The 14,420-nt window shown below is 34.8% G+C and overlaps 2 protein-coding genes across 2 annotated transcripts; one reads left to right on the forward strand and one right to left on the reverse strand.

Annotated features, from left to right (window-relative positions):
• Positions 1–268: 268 nt before the first annotated feature.
• Positions 269–7,287, forward strand: LOC136797609 (uncharacterized). The gene is made up of 4 exons (XM_067054203.1): positions 269–373; positions 2,655–2,723; positions 2,993–3,052; positions 5,093–7,287. Exons 1-4 carry the CDS (start codon positions 304–306, stop codon positions 7,183–7,185), a joined length of 2,292 nt encoding a protein of 763 aa, XP_066910304.1. The 5' UTR covers positions 269–303; the 3' UTR covers positions 7,186–7,287.
• Positions 7,288–12,603: 5,316 nt separating this feature from the next.
• On the reverse strand, positions 12,604–13,823 carry LOC136824906 (uncharacterized). The gene has a single exon (XM_067080890.1). The coding sequence runs from the start codon at positions 13,733–13,735 to the stop codon at positions 12,608–12,610; it is 1,128 nt and encodes a 375-aa protein (XP_066936991.1). The 5' UTR covers positions 13,736–13,823; the 3' UTR covers positions 12,604–12,607.
• Positions 13,824–14,420: the final 597 nt, after the last annotated feature.

Below are 14,420 nucleotides of genomic sequence, written 5' to 3' on the forward strand. Positions count from 1 at the left end.
ACTACAGTAGCACTTCTGGGTGATTTGCATGAAATTGATTCAAAAATTTTAAATTTCTTTTGGCGTTTTTGACCTCTAGGGGTCAGGTTTCAAGAAAAGAATAGTTTCATCACACTTTACTAGCTATTTTCCTGTTTTTAATTTTTTCCACAGGTTTTACAGCTAAAAATTTGTCCTATATGCGACAAAATTGTATTGTTAACAGCCAATGTGAAGGGAAAATTTTAATTCAGAACCAAACAACTTTTGGGAAATCTTCACTAACCTTTTGACTTTCAAGCAGTTTAAAAAAATAATAATACAATGGTTTTTTGCTTCAACTTTGGCATTGATTGTGGCGAGAAGGCAAATTTTTGTGGTGGATGTGGAACAAGTAAGTAGTTTGATTTGTAGAGTCCCCACCAGGTCTGTCTTTTTGACAACAGATTGAATCTAGCAATTCCTTTGTTTGCGATTGATATTTTTTTCGAAATTTAGCGGTAAATTTAAGTTTCAATCTGTCATTTGTGTAAAAAACAGTTGAGCCGCTCAAGGCCTAGCAACTTTGGTAGGATTTGTTGGCTTCAAATCCTACCAAAGAGATTGACTTCTAGCCCTTCGGGCTTATACTTCATTGGTCAGGAGTCCCTGCATTGAATTTCTAAAAGCAACTCGTCAGTCCTGAAAACCAAATTTGTATTATATACAATCTGGTTTTCCAAAATCATTTTCAAATGCTTTTTGTTCGAAAAGTTTTAAAATTTAAAAAGACAAAAGAATACAGAAGCAACGGGGCAATGAAAACAAAACAAAACAAAAAATGGATAGAACTGAAAATATTTTTTTGGGTTGACAAGAAATTAGTCATCAAATGAAAAAGACATGCGATAACTAGGATATACTGGGTGTGCTTTAAAAGACGCCCCTATTTTTCCAAGTTTAAGGTACAAATTTAGTTAACAATAATATTACAATAATAGTTAACGGGCCTTTTTCAAATTTAGTACAGGCTCAGAAGAGGCTGTTTCCAATCATTTCTCAAAATTTCAGGTAGATTGACCAAATACAATTTCAATGATAGATTTTTTTGTAGATGATGTTCATTTTTCTCTTGTTCACAGACCAAAAAACTGATGTCAAAAAAGTCAGATTTTTTCTTTCCTATTTGACAATCATAAACAAACTAGAAATGAAATCAAAACGTCGAAAAAGCAATAAAATATTTGAAGATTAGCTAAAATGTTTTTTTAATGAAGATCCATTGCACTGCTGGACAGTTTGAAGGCAGCTCGTGAACTGTTTCATAGCCTTGCGAATCAGAGTAAGATCAGACACACACTTATTCCATACTGACTTTACTTTCCGAATCATCTCTTCTTCTGATATGAATGGGTTGTTTAAACGACCTTTGTAGACTCCTGCCTTAACTCGATCCCAAAAGAAATAGTCCAGTGAGTTTGAATCAGGAGACTTGGGTGGCCATTCGTTTTTATTTACAAAGCACCTGGGGATGGTTTCTTTTAAGAATCCTTGGATTAGATTGCTAGTTTGGGAGGATGCGCCATCCTGAATGAAGATCCAATTTTGCCGTGGATACACTATGGAAAAAGCCTCATTTTGAGATGGTCTCGATAATTCTTTGCATTCACCTTCAACCCTTTCTTATTGACATAGTTTGAAAGGGGGTCACTACCCCTACCCTAGGTTCTCCCCTATTTTAAAATTTGATGCTACCCCTTTCAAATTTTTCAAATCCTACCATGATTATACCGGTGAAAAAGCAAGAACAAATAAAACTTTAAAATAAAAAATCATTTTGAATCGAATGTTTCGAACATACTAAACAATAAAGAAAGAAGACATTGGATTGCATTTTAAATCAAAAATCAAACTTCTATTTTTGGGAAAACACAAAAAATCATAATTGACATCCCAACCCCCCCCCTTTCTAGATGAACCTTCCCCTTTCTGAAAATTTCCCCCTTTCTACAAAAAATTCTCTTACCCCCCCCCCTTTCAGAGATTTGTAGTTAACATTGTTACCCCCCCCCCTTATAAAGGGGGGGGGTGCGAACTATGATCAGTATGATTGACAAAAATCGGTTTCGTAACCATGTCATTGCAGCCGAAATCATGACTGATGTTTTATGAACCCTAACTCTCGATTTTACAACCATATAAAATAATTCAAAAAATAGGGAATGCCTTAAAATCATACACACAAAGACCAAAAAATATGGACTGAAGTTTTTACTTCACTGATTGGTTATCTGAGGTAATAGAGATGGCGCGTTCTTTAGAAAAAGTAACAAAATTGTTTTACTGCATCTTTATGACCCACCGAATCAAATAAGAGCTTGTAAAAACTGCAGCTTACCTAAAATATACAACCCACAAAACTGGCATAGTGACTTTCCATTTGTTTTCACATGTTTTACTAAATAAGCTTTGAGAATTCTTTGCATACCACCAACCCATTTCAGAAAAGTGCTCAGGAGTGGTATTTTCAGGACATTTTGACACCCTACCATATTTTGATCTTCTTAGATCCATTTTTTTCAAAAGTACTTATCTTTGCAACATAAAATCCATCTTCAAGGGACCCTTGATTGTGTATGTTGAACTATTATCAGTCTTTGTCCTGTATAGCTTATGCTGATTTTTTCTTTTCGTAGGTCTAAAGTTGGAAGATGACAGTTCAGAAGTTCAAGACAGAAGAAGTTCAGAAGTTCAAAACAAAAAAGGTGAATTTAAAAAATGCCAGAAATATACTGGTTTTTTTAGTTCATTTTGGAAAACTTATGTCCATGGCAAAATAATTTTTCAAATTTTTTTTTTATTTAAGATCTTTGAGCTAATTTTTTTGTTAATTAAATGTTTCTGAGTGAAATCGGTATCGAATGGGGGTTTTTTACCCGTGCGTGAGTTACATAAATATTTTTTGGATTTAAATACTATTGTTTATTTTGTAATCACTCTATTAAATTGTTGTCTGATTTTTTGATTTCCATAGGACCTACAACATATCCAAGGGTGCAGGAGAAAGAGCATGCCAAAGTTCATGATAAAAAAGGTATCGAGTTTTTAAAAGTGTAGAAACATAACATAATCTTAAAATTCAAGATAACATAGGATAACATGTTCCTGCCAGCCGACTGACCTTGATTGCTACTAAAAGCTGGAAAGCATTTTCCTAATTTGATAATTTTGTGCTTTGACAAAAAATGCTTCTGTCATTAAGAATAGAAATTTAAAGTAAGCTTAACCCTCTCCCCCGCCTAAAACCCAAAATTAGGTTCTCTTTGATGTTTTCCTGAAATATTAGTCTGGCTGAAATTAGACAGGAACCCGTCTGCTTATTTCTTTTAAATCTGATGAATACTTGACGGGTCAGAGCTGTGAGTCCGATTTTGGCCTAAAAAAAATTACAGTGGGAAATTCGAATTTAACGCTGTCCTCACTTACTAAAATAAAAACCAAATTTCGGAAGTTGCGCTTTCTTTAAAAAAGTGTGACCAGTGAAACAATAACAGGATTAGATTGGCTGTGTTTTCAACCGTTATTAGGATATGGGAAATTCAAACTGTCAGCCCGTACCATGCTATATATTTCGCCATCAGTATATAGAATAAGAAATCATAGCATGGATCTCCAGGCTAGGCTGAAATGTGATAAAACATGGGTGAACCTTGAAAAAATTCCGCACTAACTTTCTTGGTACCGTTAGAAGCAGAATTTTATGCATATTAACATACTCAGAGCCTCACAGTGAGGCCCTTGGGAAAAGCTTTTGGTAAAATCAAGCCTTAAGTGTACTTTTTTGCCCTAAAATTGATAACTTTCTGAGCACTCTACTGGTTATCAGCAACGCTACAAACCTAAGCTATTCAAAGTATTTCAAAGTCAGCGCAATCTCCACGTGCTTTCGCCCAAGGGCTTTCGATGGCACTGTCTAATCATTGTGGTTTTTAGAAATAAAATTGGGAAATCCCCTCCCCACATTTTAGAGACAGGGGCGTTTATTGATTGTTTTAAAAAAAGGCAACTACCATTGCTAGCGAAGCGCTTTTAAAGGGTTTTATAGCGAAAATGGGCCTTAAAAGTTGTTTTTCACCAAATATTTTCCCCATGGGCCTCACTGTGAGGCTCTAAAGTATGTTAAAGTTAGTGCGGAAATTTTTTCAAGGTCGAATCTTAATTCTGCCAGACTATGTAGTAAGTTTTAAGTAACTTAAATCTTATTTTATTCGTACAATAGGTTATTTAGTGCAAAAAGCTAGGCAAAACAAGGGAAGGCAGAAACACATAAAAATTAAAATTTGCTTAACCCTATTCAACCTAGGCTTTTAGGGGCGGTTCAGAACTAGGGGGGGGGGGCTTTTCCTGTACCACCCCTTGATCTAGTGGGTCTTTTTGGATGAAATTCGGCACACAAGATCCTTGTGACGTAAGGTAACTTTTGACAAAAAATTTTTTTGATGACGTCACTTATCATGCCCAAAGTGAGCAAAAANTAAGACATTTACTATGGTATTTGAGTGAAATTGTGTGTGAAGGGCTTTACGGACGCAGTTCGACTCACAAATCCTGTCCAGATGTGACGTGAAGATAAAAAAAAGTGATGCAGATTTTTCATAATGGGGATTCTGTATTTTATTTAAATTGTCGCACTCTTGCGCTGGAGAAAATATCTTTTGGCGGCAAACCTATTCTTTAAGGAAGATAGAGTGAATCAACTTTTGTCCTGGAGGGAAGTGAATATTTTCACCTTGAAAAAATGGGGGATTTCAGAAAACTTTATGGAAAGTGGGGGTAGAAAGAGCAAAAATTAGGTATAATAAATAGATGATTAAAAATGTGTCTATTTTTCTAGCATTCGTGTGGTCATTGCAGGAAATTGTTATTTTTGTTAGGTTATTATGGTCCTAATGGGGAACCCCGGGAAATGGGTAGGTGGGGGAGAAGACCAAATAGGTAGTTTTAGTCCTCAGATGGGGGAACCTGAAAACCTGAGGGACACCATGATCCAAAATACTCTGCGTTGAAGGTTTTATCAAATGCAGATGAATGACTGTGTTTTTTATTTTACTTTATTGTTTTCTTTTTCTTTTAGGAAACGTGCTCACTTATAAGGAATTCGCCAAATCGAAATCTTCAGCTTGGTTTCAGCGAGTTACAAAATCAGGGAAAGGAAAGAAAAAAACGGATGATGTTGGAATCTTTGTTGGTGTCCTAGCATGGCATAAAGGTGGTATTTTGAAAAAAATACACAAAAAAAGAATTAGTCTTAAGCTATCTCCAGAATCGACTTATGATCAAACATTGAAACTTGCGAAAAAGAGAATAGAGGATTATTTTCCTGGAACCTTGGACTCCGAGGAACTGTATCACCTAGCTTACGAAACCGGAGTCATTGCCTATTTTATACCAGGAACGACTACAGATTTTATATTGTCAAAGTACAGGGAGGACAGTGGAATAGAATACAAAGATATGAATCTTTGCCTTTTATCTGATACAGATAAATTAACACTCGAACACATTGAAAAAAGTTTGATGTCAAAGAACCATGAAAAAGACGAAACGAATGACGAAGACAAAAATGACCAGTGTCCGCCAAGTAAGAGAACAAAATCTGACTTTCCTTACTATGATGAAGAACCAGATTTTTCAAATCTAGATGGTTATCTGTTTACACCCATACAGACTGTCCATCCGTTTTCTAATGATGCCGTCGACCAACAAGCTGGGTCATCCTCATTTCAATCCTCTTTGCACTCAACAGACTCACAACATACCTCTTTGCCATCGACAGATTCACACCCAGACAGTACTTCTGTACAACAAGCGAGAACACCCTCAGACCATACCGCTTTGTCATTGCCAGATTCACACCCAGACAGTACTTCTGCACAACAATCCAGATCAACCTCAGGCCATACTTCGTTGCAATCGGCAAGTTCACACCCAGACAGTTCCCCTGTGCTGCACGGAGAACCAATCTTAAATGTCCCCCCTGTCCAAGTAGAAGAGGACAATCAAGCCAATATTTTGAACAATTTATCCAAAAATGTTAATTATGATGAGCAATTTTTTTTGACCTTGCAGAGAAATTTTTCTCTGAATCGCGCGATTTCAGTGTGGTCACGACAAAAAAAGCAGAGCCCTACAAACCGTTTGATGGTGACATATATTGGGGAAAATGGTATTGATGCAGGGGCTGTCACAAGAGAATTCTTAACTACGTTGATGGCCAAAATTGGTACAGATTTCTTTCCTGATGGAGCACCGAAAGAAAGTATGTTGGACGTTCAAAATTGTAATTTTCTTTTTATTGGTCAAATGATTGCTGTTTCTTTGTTGGAAGGTGGCCCCCCTCCTACATTTTTTCATGAGAGTGTTTATGATTTGCTTGTTGATGATACGATAAACATAAACAAATTGAATTCAAATCACTTCACTGAAGGTGACAAATTAATTTTTCAAACAATCAGAAATGATCCTACAGTTGCTTCCGACATAATTATAGAAAATGGATACACAGGATTGATTAATATGGAGAACATTGATGCTATTTTACAAACGATCATGATAAGTATAATTTCACGCCGAAAAACCTACTTGTCAGAAATCTCAAAAGGTCTTGAATTGTTTGGCCTTATGAATGAACTCAAACTTCATAAATCCTGTATGAAATCACTATTCGTGCCGTCAGAACACCAAGAAATGGACTTCAACTATTTATTGTCAATTATTCGTCCCCAATTTGATTCTATTGGTACCAACAGAAGGAAGTTTCAACAGGATGTCTTAGATTTCTTCCAAGATTTCTTTTGTGAAATAGAAGACCAAAAAATTTCTTTACCAGATAATCTTGAGGTAGCAGCTTCAGCCGAGCTCGACGACGAAAACACCAATGAATCATCAAACCATAATGTTATTGTACCTGATCTATCAATCAAAGGAATCTTAGGGTGGTTAACGGGCCAAAAACATAGGCCACTCTTCGGTGAACCGTTATCAATACCCTTAAAATTCGACTATGACTGCTACTCAAGATATCCAGAACATACAATTTGCTACCCCTACGTACACGCATGTTCAAGAGAATTTTCATTGCCAGTTAGTCACATTGAAACATATGCAGATTTTAAGAACATCTTTTTGACCGCCCTCTGTAAGGGACAGTCCTTTGGAAGGCCTTAAAGCTTGATTTTATATTTTTCATTTTATGATTAAACGTTTTTTATTTTTTTTATTTTTTTGTTTTACTAATTAGTAATGTGACTAATTAGTATAATAACAAGAGTCTTTTTTTTTGTATTGGCTGTAAATTTTTACCCCATTCGTACGAAGTTGAAACTTAAAGTATTTAAATAAATGACTGTTTCGGCCGCCCCCGATAATCTTTTCTGAAAAATTTAAATGCTATGATTTGTGCCAATGTTATCTAAGGTTTTTATTTTCAAGATACAGCCAGAATTTGAACATCATAATTTTTAAATAGTTTGAAGAAAAAATCAAGATTTTTTGAAAATGTTTATCTGCAAACTGTTATTATTTTATTTTTAGATTGTTTTTATTTTGGTACGATTTGTGTGCACGCGTTTCGTAATCAGACTTGAAGGGACTGGAAGGGAGATTAATTAGATAGTTTTTTTTATATTTGCCCTACAGTTACCTATAATGGTTCCGAGGACTTCTCCAAATTTTTGGATCCCATTATTTTCCTAGGCAGAGTTATTCGTAAACCAAAATCAAAAGCTATCAGATTATGTACTTTTTATTTGCGTCATTTTCTCAATTGGCATGAAAAAATGCTTTCTGACGACATTTGAACCGACATACAGGGTGGACAAATTATTGTCCATATTGTCAACAATATTGTCAATCAAAGAATTTGTTCCTTTTTGAGCAATTAATAGTATAAGAATTGTATTTATTTTTTCTAAATTTCGCCGAGACACTTCTCTTATATCAAGTCCCTGAACCTTGAAAAAAAAGTATGTGATTGAAATTCGGAACAGAGGTTCAAGCATCAGTATGCCAATGTTTACCAAATTCTTCTGGTACTTGATAAGAAACATTTCTTAAGTTCAATCCCCTCCATAGATTATTATAGAAACAATAGCTTTGTAATTTATTAACAAAGAAATTCGGCCGCTTCTAAAGATGTCACATTTTTAGAATTCCTATGGCAGCGATTGCTCTGCAAATAGCAAATCTTTAGATTGACCACATTTTTCTTCTCTACCCTGTACTTTGGAGACATAAACATTTTCATTTTTTTTGACTGGATGCCAGCTGTGCAATTTTTAAATCAATTAAGCAGATTTAAGTCAATGTTTTACCTCCCAACTATCATTGTAAAAAGTTTAAATGTATGCAACGTATTTGTGCAGAATTGTTATATTTATTCAGCTTTCTTTATAAAAGCGGGTTTGCTTGGTACTTTTAATCGAATACCAAATGAGAAGATTTAGCTTTGATCAACTTTTTATATTCTTTCCCCAATTTTGATACCCAAATCGTTAGATATTCATTAGTTTTGTCAGGTTTCTGTCATGATATTTACCAAATATAATTATTCATACATAATATCTCTTACAATTCAAATACCTATATTTTAAAGATATTAATGTTATGTTAAAAATTATATGGTATTTTTTATCATTTTTTCGTTAGAAATTCATTAGATACCTATATCTTTTAAAGATGTTTATTTTTTCATTAGAAATTCATACCTATTTTTTATCATTTTCCGTTAGAAATTCAATACCGTCATTCTTTTAATTTAATCCTCGTCCTGAAAAATAATTATTTTGAAGGGGTTGTACTAATAACAAGTGGAAATAAAATACCTTTCAAATTGAAGTTGATTGTCGTACTAATACTTAGAGTAAAAGAGGTATCGAATCGTATTAAATTAGGGGTTGAAAAATTGAAAACACCATTTTTGGTACTTTTTATGTATTTTTTTCTTTCTTTTTCAAATTTTATTCAAAATATACCTCCTTTTACTATATAATACTATAATTAGAGGAAAATTTGACCTTTATCGTACTAAATTGGAGGAAAATCCGAAATTTATAATTATGGACTCTCACTAATAATTAGAGCTATAAATTATTTCATTTTGCCAATATAATTAATAATTCGCACTAATTAGAGGACGGATTAAATTAGAAGAATGACGGTACCTATATCTTTTAAAGATGTTAATTTATATATAGATATAATATACATACATTATAGTCTATTTTTGACATAACTTTTTCGTTAGAAATTCATATACCTTATAATCCAGTCCATTCGGCCAATTTTTTGTGCGATTCGGCAGAATTTGTTTTGGCGATTTTATAAAATTTCTAATTTTGGCGAGAATTAATTTTTACGACCCATTTTTTATTAAATATTTAAGCTTAAGAAGGACGGAAAAGGGGGCTTTTAGGCGAAATAGAGACTACTGTGAAAGAAATTTAAATTTGGCGAGAATTGATTTTGGCGAATGGCCTAGAAATCTTAATTTAGCTGGAAAAAGTTTTGGCGAACTTGGCGAATTCTTGAGACAATTCGCCAAACTCGCCAAAAAATTTTTCCGCCAAATTTTTTTCTCTTTTAAGCTATTGTTTTTGTCACCTGTTTTTTGCAAGCTATTATTTTTGTCACTTTTTCGTTAGACAGTTACGGATCCTTCTTTTTGATTTTCTACAACATTACATGATTTTATACGATGAGCATCACTTGCTATTAGCCTTGATATCCAGCCAGTAAACTTTTTGACGAAAAAATTTGACCCAAGTAATTTCTCTACAAGTGGAGTTTATAGGCTTCCAGGCTACATTTTCAGCCTTTTGGACTATTTTTTAATTTTTAAATCCTCCTTCAGTCTAGAGTTTGTACTCAGAGTTACAAATCTACCCTTCTAACCAACTGTACTTAGAGTTTACTGGTTAAAGCAATTACAATTCATTTGTGGTTATAAAACATCCTGGGGAATTTCCGTTTTGTCTCAAATAAAAATTCTCAAATTCTGATGATGAACATAAAAAAATTAGAAACTAAAAATAGATTTCCCGAAAATTTTTGTAAAAGCTTCTATTTCTAAAAATCTTGAAAGCAGTGGTGTTTTACCAAATTTTCATTTCAATTTTTCGTTGAAAACAGTCATGCGTTAAGAGTTTAATTCTTTGCGGACAATTGTATTTTTTGTAAAAGAGGGTAATGGTAACGTCATTTTTATAATCACCAAACAATTTGTGAAACCAAAGTTTTATCTTCAAATTCCTTAACAAATTTTCTGATTATGGTCAGAGGCCTAGAGAACATTTAGAACTTAGAGACATTTTAATTTCATTATAAATTGATACGTAATATATTTTTATCCGTTTTATAGATCACTTTTAGACCTTTGTCGTTGCGTTTAAAAACATATGAGGATTGAAAATCAAATTCAGTGTGCTTATGCCTTTTCCTACCCCGGCTTATAATATATTTTTTGAGTGTTTTTGACAATTTTCCTAAGAAATTGGGTGTTTTAGGGCCCTACGAAGCCTAAAATGTTCTTAACTTGTTCTTAGCATTTTGGCCATCGAACCTTTATGTTCTTACATAGTTTGTTCTTATAAAAGAATTTGTATACCGTTTTTCTTCCAGTAAGCACCGCCCTGTAATAAGCGCGGCATCTTCTATGTACTAGAAAATCAGGAGAAAATGAGATTTCAGTACAGAAAACATCACGATACAGTTCTCGTATACGTTACTTATCTACGATAGAACATCAAATTTTATAGGTAGCAAGAACTCCTCTCTAAGGATTTCACCCAACTAACCGATCGAATTTGAAGATAAGGCAAAAAACTCAGAAACTTGAAATCTGAAATTTCAAAATAAGTGCTGCCTTCTAATAAGCTAAAATCACGAAAATTAAATTAGCGCCGCGTCACTTATCAGAGGAAATACGGTAAACGAACGTGGGCAACACACTGGCTCAACCTTCCCTTTTGTGCAAAGATCCTGGATTTTCTGGGTCGTTTTGCTCGTGACGTCATAATTTCAGTTTTGTGACGTTTTAGTAACTTCGAGTTATTTGATAAATTTTTCCCGTTTTTTGCGCCTTTATATTCAATAAATTGTATCAATTTTGCTCCATTTTCCCAAGAAAAATCTCTAAGCCATCTCTCTTTTGTTATCCATATATCACCTTATTGTAATCTTTAAAGTTTTTTTAATTTTGATCTTGTCTGGAAAAAATTATACCATTGAAATTAGAAATCAAGACTGAACTATCGTCATTTAATTTCTGTTTCAGTTTTAAATATTTTTCCTACAGGATGGGGGTTGGTAATCGGAAAAGCATACGTACGCGGAAGGGGGATACTGCCAAAGCGTAGGTGAGCCTTCAAAGGGGAGGGGGTTGGATGAGGTCTAAGAAATTCCTATCAGTTCGCAAGGGAATTTTTAAAAAGTCTTTGAGATCTGTTCTTGTCCTTCTGAATGTGTTTGCCTGAATAGCAGCTGAAAATTTTCCATCTGTTCTACAAAACATTTCCAGTAGTATCTTTATAGTATATTTAAGACTTTTGAACCCTCCGGGGCCATCCATATAGTACGTACGCAGTGAAGGGGGTTTAGCAAAAGCGTACATCTATTGTTTAAATGACATCATTTCTATTGTTCTCTGCGTACAAGGGGGGAGGGGGTATCAAATTTTTGGAAAATCTTTGCGTACGTACTATATGGACGGTCCCCTTACTGTCTGAAGCCGTTTAAAAAGTCGTGACCTGGAAATTGTCGATTGGTTTGTATAGATATTTAAACTGTCTGACTCGGTTTCTTTGCTCAATCAAGGGCCCCCCTTTACTACTAGTCGATTTTTCAAAGTGCTCAAATAAACAAATTTTTATGCTAATCTTATAGAGCTCGAAGAGCTGAGTAAGAAAATGCTAGAGAAAAAGTGGAGTCATGTGCTTAGTTTTGAACATCTGTTGCGGAGCTAGGGCCCGTCGAAGTCTTCAAAATGGCCTCAATTTAGCGCACTCCAAACGATCAAAACTGTATTCCCCCAAGCTAAACTACCTTAAGGGAGCTTATTTTAGCGGGAACTATAACGGGGAAATTGGCGAGAGAATTCGAAATTCGCCAAATTTAGTTCCCACCAAAATTAAATTTTTAGGTCATTCGCCAAATTAAGTTCCCGCCAAAATTAAATTTTCTGCTCACTCGTCAAAATGAGTTGTCGCCAAAATTAATTTTTTGATGTCTTGCTTAAAATCCAACAATATTGCTCAAAATAAGGCAAAATAGAACATATTTACGATGTCATTCGCCAAAATTAGTTCCCATCATCAAAGTTTAAAAAATTAACTATTCGCCAAAAATAGTTCTCACCAAAATAAAAAAAATCGTTGATTCGCAAAAATTTTAGTTCTCGCCAAAATTGAAAAAAAAATTTGAATTGACCGCTCGTCAATTTTAGTTCTCGCCAAAAAAGCTCCCTTAACACCAAAAAAATATATCCACCACCTAACTTTCTTTCGAAGACTTATAATCCTTTAGAAAAATTTTTACTGTGCGATTTTTTCTGATTTTATTTATGGTTTTCTAATTCTTTCATGACATAAATGTTTTACATAACATCTAAGAAAAAATTATATAAATCTAATGCAGCACGCCAATCTTCTGGCTTTTCTAATCGATTTGTCTCCATAACATGATCAAAATATTCCGAGTATTCGTTTCGATAGTCTCTCACTACCACGTTCTCTGAAACATCCTGAATTTTTTCGAAAGGAACTGCTTGTTTCCGATCTTCTGACCCGGCCAATTCAGGCAAGTAGTAAAGCGAATCAGGACGCCCAGCAGTCATTCCGAATGCACTTTTTCGAATATAATGAGTGTTCCAGTGGAACCTAACTTCATCCAAATCACGTTGAAGCACGTCTGAAAAAGCGTACCATAAAGCTTCCATCATTAATTCAGATGATGTATCGATTTCACCCCGCCCTTCTAGATCTTTGAAAAAGTTTCGCCACCAACAAGCTCTCAACTTACAATATTGTGACCACCAGCTTTCGATTCTTTGATTTCGGGGCGATGATACGTAGCGATGTGCTCCTAAATCTTCTCGAAAATAAGATTGAACCGCAGCAATAATACTATTTTCTGTTCCCAGGTCTGTTACGAGACGCTCAGGGCAACCTTGATTTTCGGCAATGGCAGATAAATAAAAGCATGCTACGTTATCAGGAGAATTGTTAGAACGGGTCACTCTCAACCATAATACACGACGACTATAGCCATCAATGGCACCATGAATTGGAAACCCCCATGGCTTTAATTTATCATACCCATCGGTATGCCATGCATGATTCGGGCCAGGGTTGATATACCTTCTCCTTTTAAGACGGTGTCGTCGGCGATCATTTGTGCCTTCAGGGTCCAGCTCTTTTAAAATTTCACTTACAAGTTTACGTGGTACTCTAATTCCACTAATTTGAAGGGAGTGCCATACCGTTCTGTAACCACCAGCCGATCCTGGACCATTTATCAGACGACGAATTCGATCTCTGATTTGGTCAAGAGTTAGATTGTTATGCCTCACTGTATTTCTCCTCTTCAAACCATAGCCATTTAATTTCCTCAAAAGTGTGCTATAGCTTATTGTGATTCCATGGTACTTAGATAAGAACCCAAGAATTTCTTTATATTCAAAGCCTTGGTTGAAATAAGATCTCAATATCTCTTCCTCGTCCATGGGATTCCTGGCTTTCCTCCTCGTTGTGCAGCAGTATCCTATTCTTGCTATTTTGCTACTTTGGTTACTTTACTTCAAAATGGAGTGACAAAATTCAAAATGGAGCGACGAAATTCAAAATGGAGCGACGAAATTCAAAATGGAGCGGCTAAATTCAAAATGGAGTGACGAAATTCAAAATGGAGCGACGAAATTCAAAATGGAGCGGCCAAATTCAAAATGGAGCGACGAAATTCAAAATGGAGTGACGAAATTCAAAATAGCGTGAGAATAAAAAATTTAGAGTGACAGTTGTGGGCCACCGTATAATCTAGCATCTATCATCTATTTCATCCTTCAAACAAGCGATTCTTAAATTTTCTAAACCCTCTCCTTTCCTTTCCTTTCCTATCTTTTCAAAACAAAACATTCGAATCTTGAACTAAACATTCGAAAGCACATTCGTGAATATGCAATGTCTTCTTTTTTTTTCGTGGCTGCTCTCCTCTCCCAGCCGGGGGAGGCACGAACTTTTTTTTAAAAGGTACAAACTTTTTTTTCGATATAGCACGAACTTTTTTTTAAAAGGCACGAACTTTTTTTGAAAAGGCACGAACTTTTTTTGGAAAGGCACGAACATTTTTTGGAAAGGCACGAACTTTTTTTGGAAAAGCACGAACTTTTTTTGAAAAGGCATGAACTTTTT

Source organism: Clytia hemisphaerica, unplaced genomic scaffold, assembly GCF_902728285.1.
Source record: "Clytia hemisphaerica strain Z4C2 unplaced genomic scaffold, Clytia hemisphaerica genome assembly, whole genome shotgun sequence".
Lineage (NCBI taxonomy): Eukaryota > Metazoa > Cnidaria > Hydrozoa > Leptothecata > Clytiidae > Clytia > Clytia hemisphaerica.

What these genes read in the sequence shown, in the direction of transcription:
- LOC136797609 (XM_067054203.1), top strand. Translation starts at nt 304, where the DNA reads ATGGTTTTTTGCTTCAACTTTGGCATTGATTGTGGCGAGAAGGCAAAT. An exon ending in TTGTGGTGGATGTGGAACAA is followed by an intron (nt 374 to 2,654) that starts GTAAGTAGTTTG and finishes TTCTTTTCGTAG; the next exon opens with GTCTAAAGTTGGAAGATGAC. An exon ending in CAAAGTTCATGATAAAAAAG is followed by an intron (nt 3,053 to 5,092) that starts GTATCGAGTTTT and finishes TTTTTCTTTTAG; the next exon opens with GAAACGTGCTCACTTATAAG.
- LOC136824906 (XM_067080890.1), bottom strand. Translation starts at nt 13,735, where the DNA reads ATGGACGAGGAAGAGATATTGAGATCTTATTTCAACCAAGGCTTTGAA.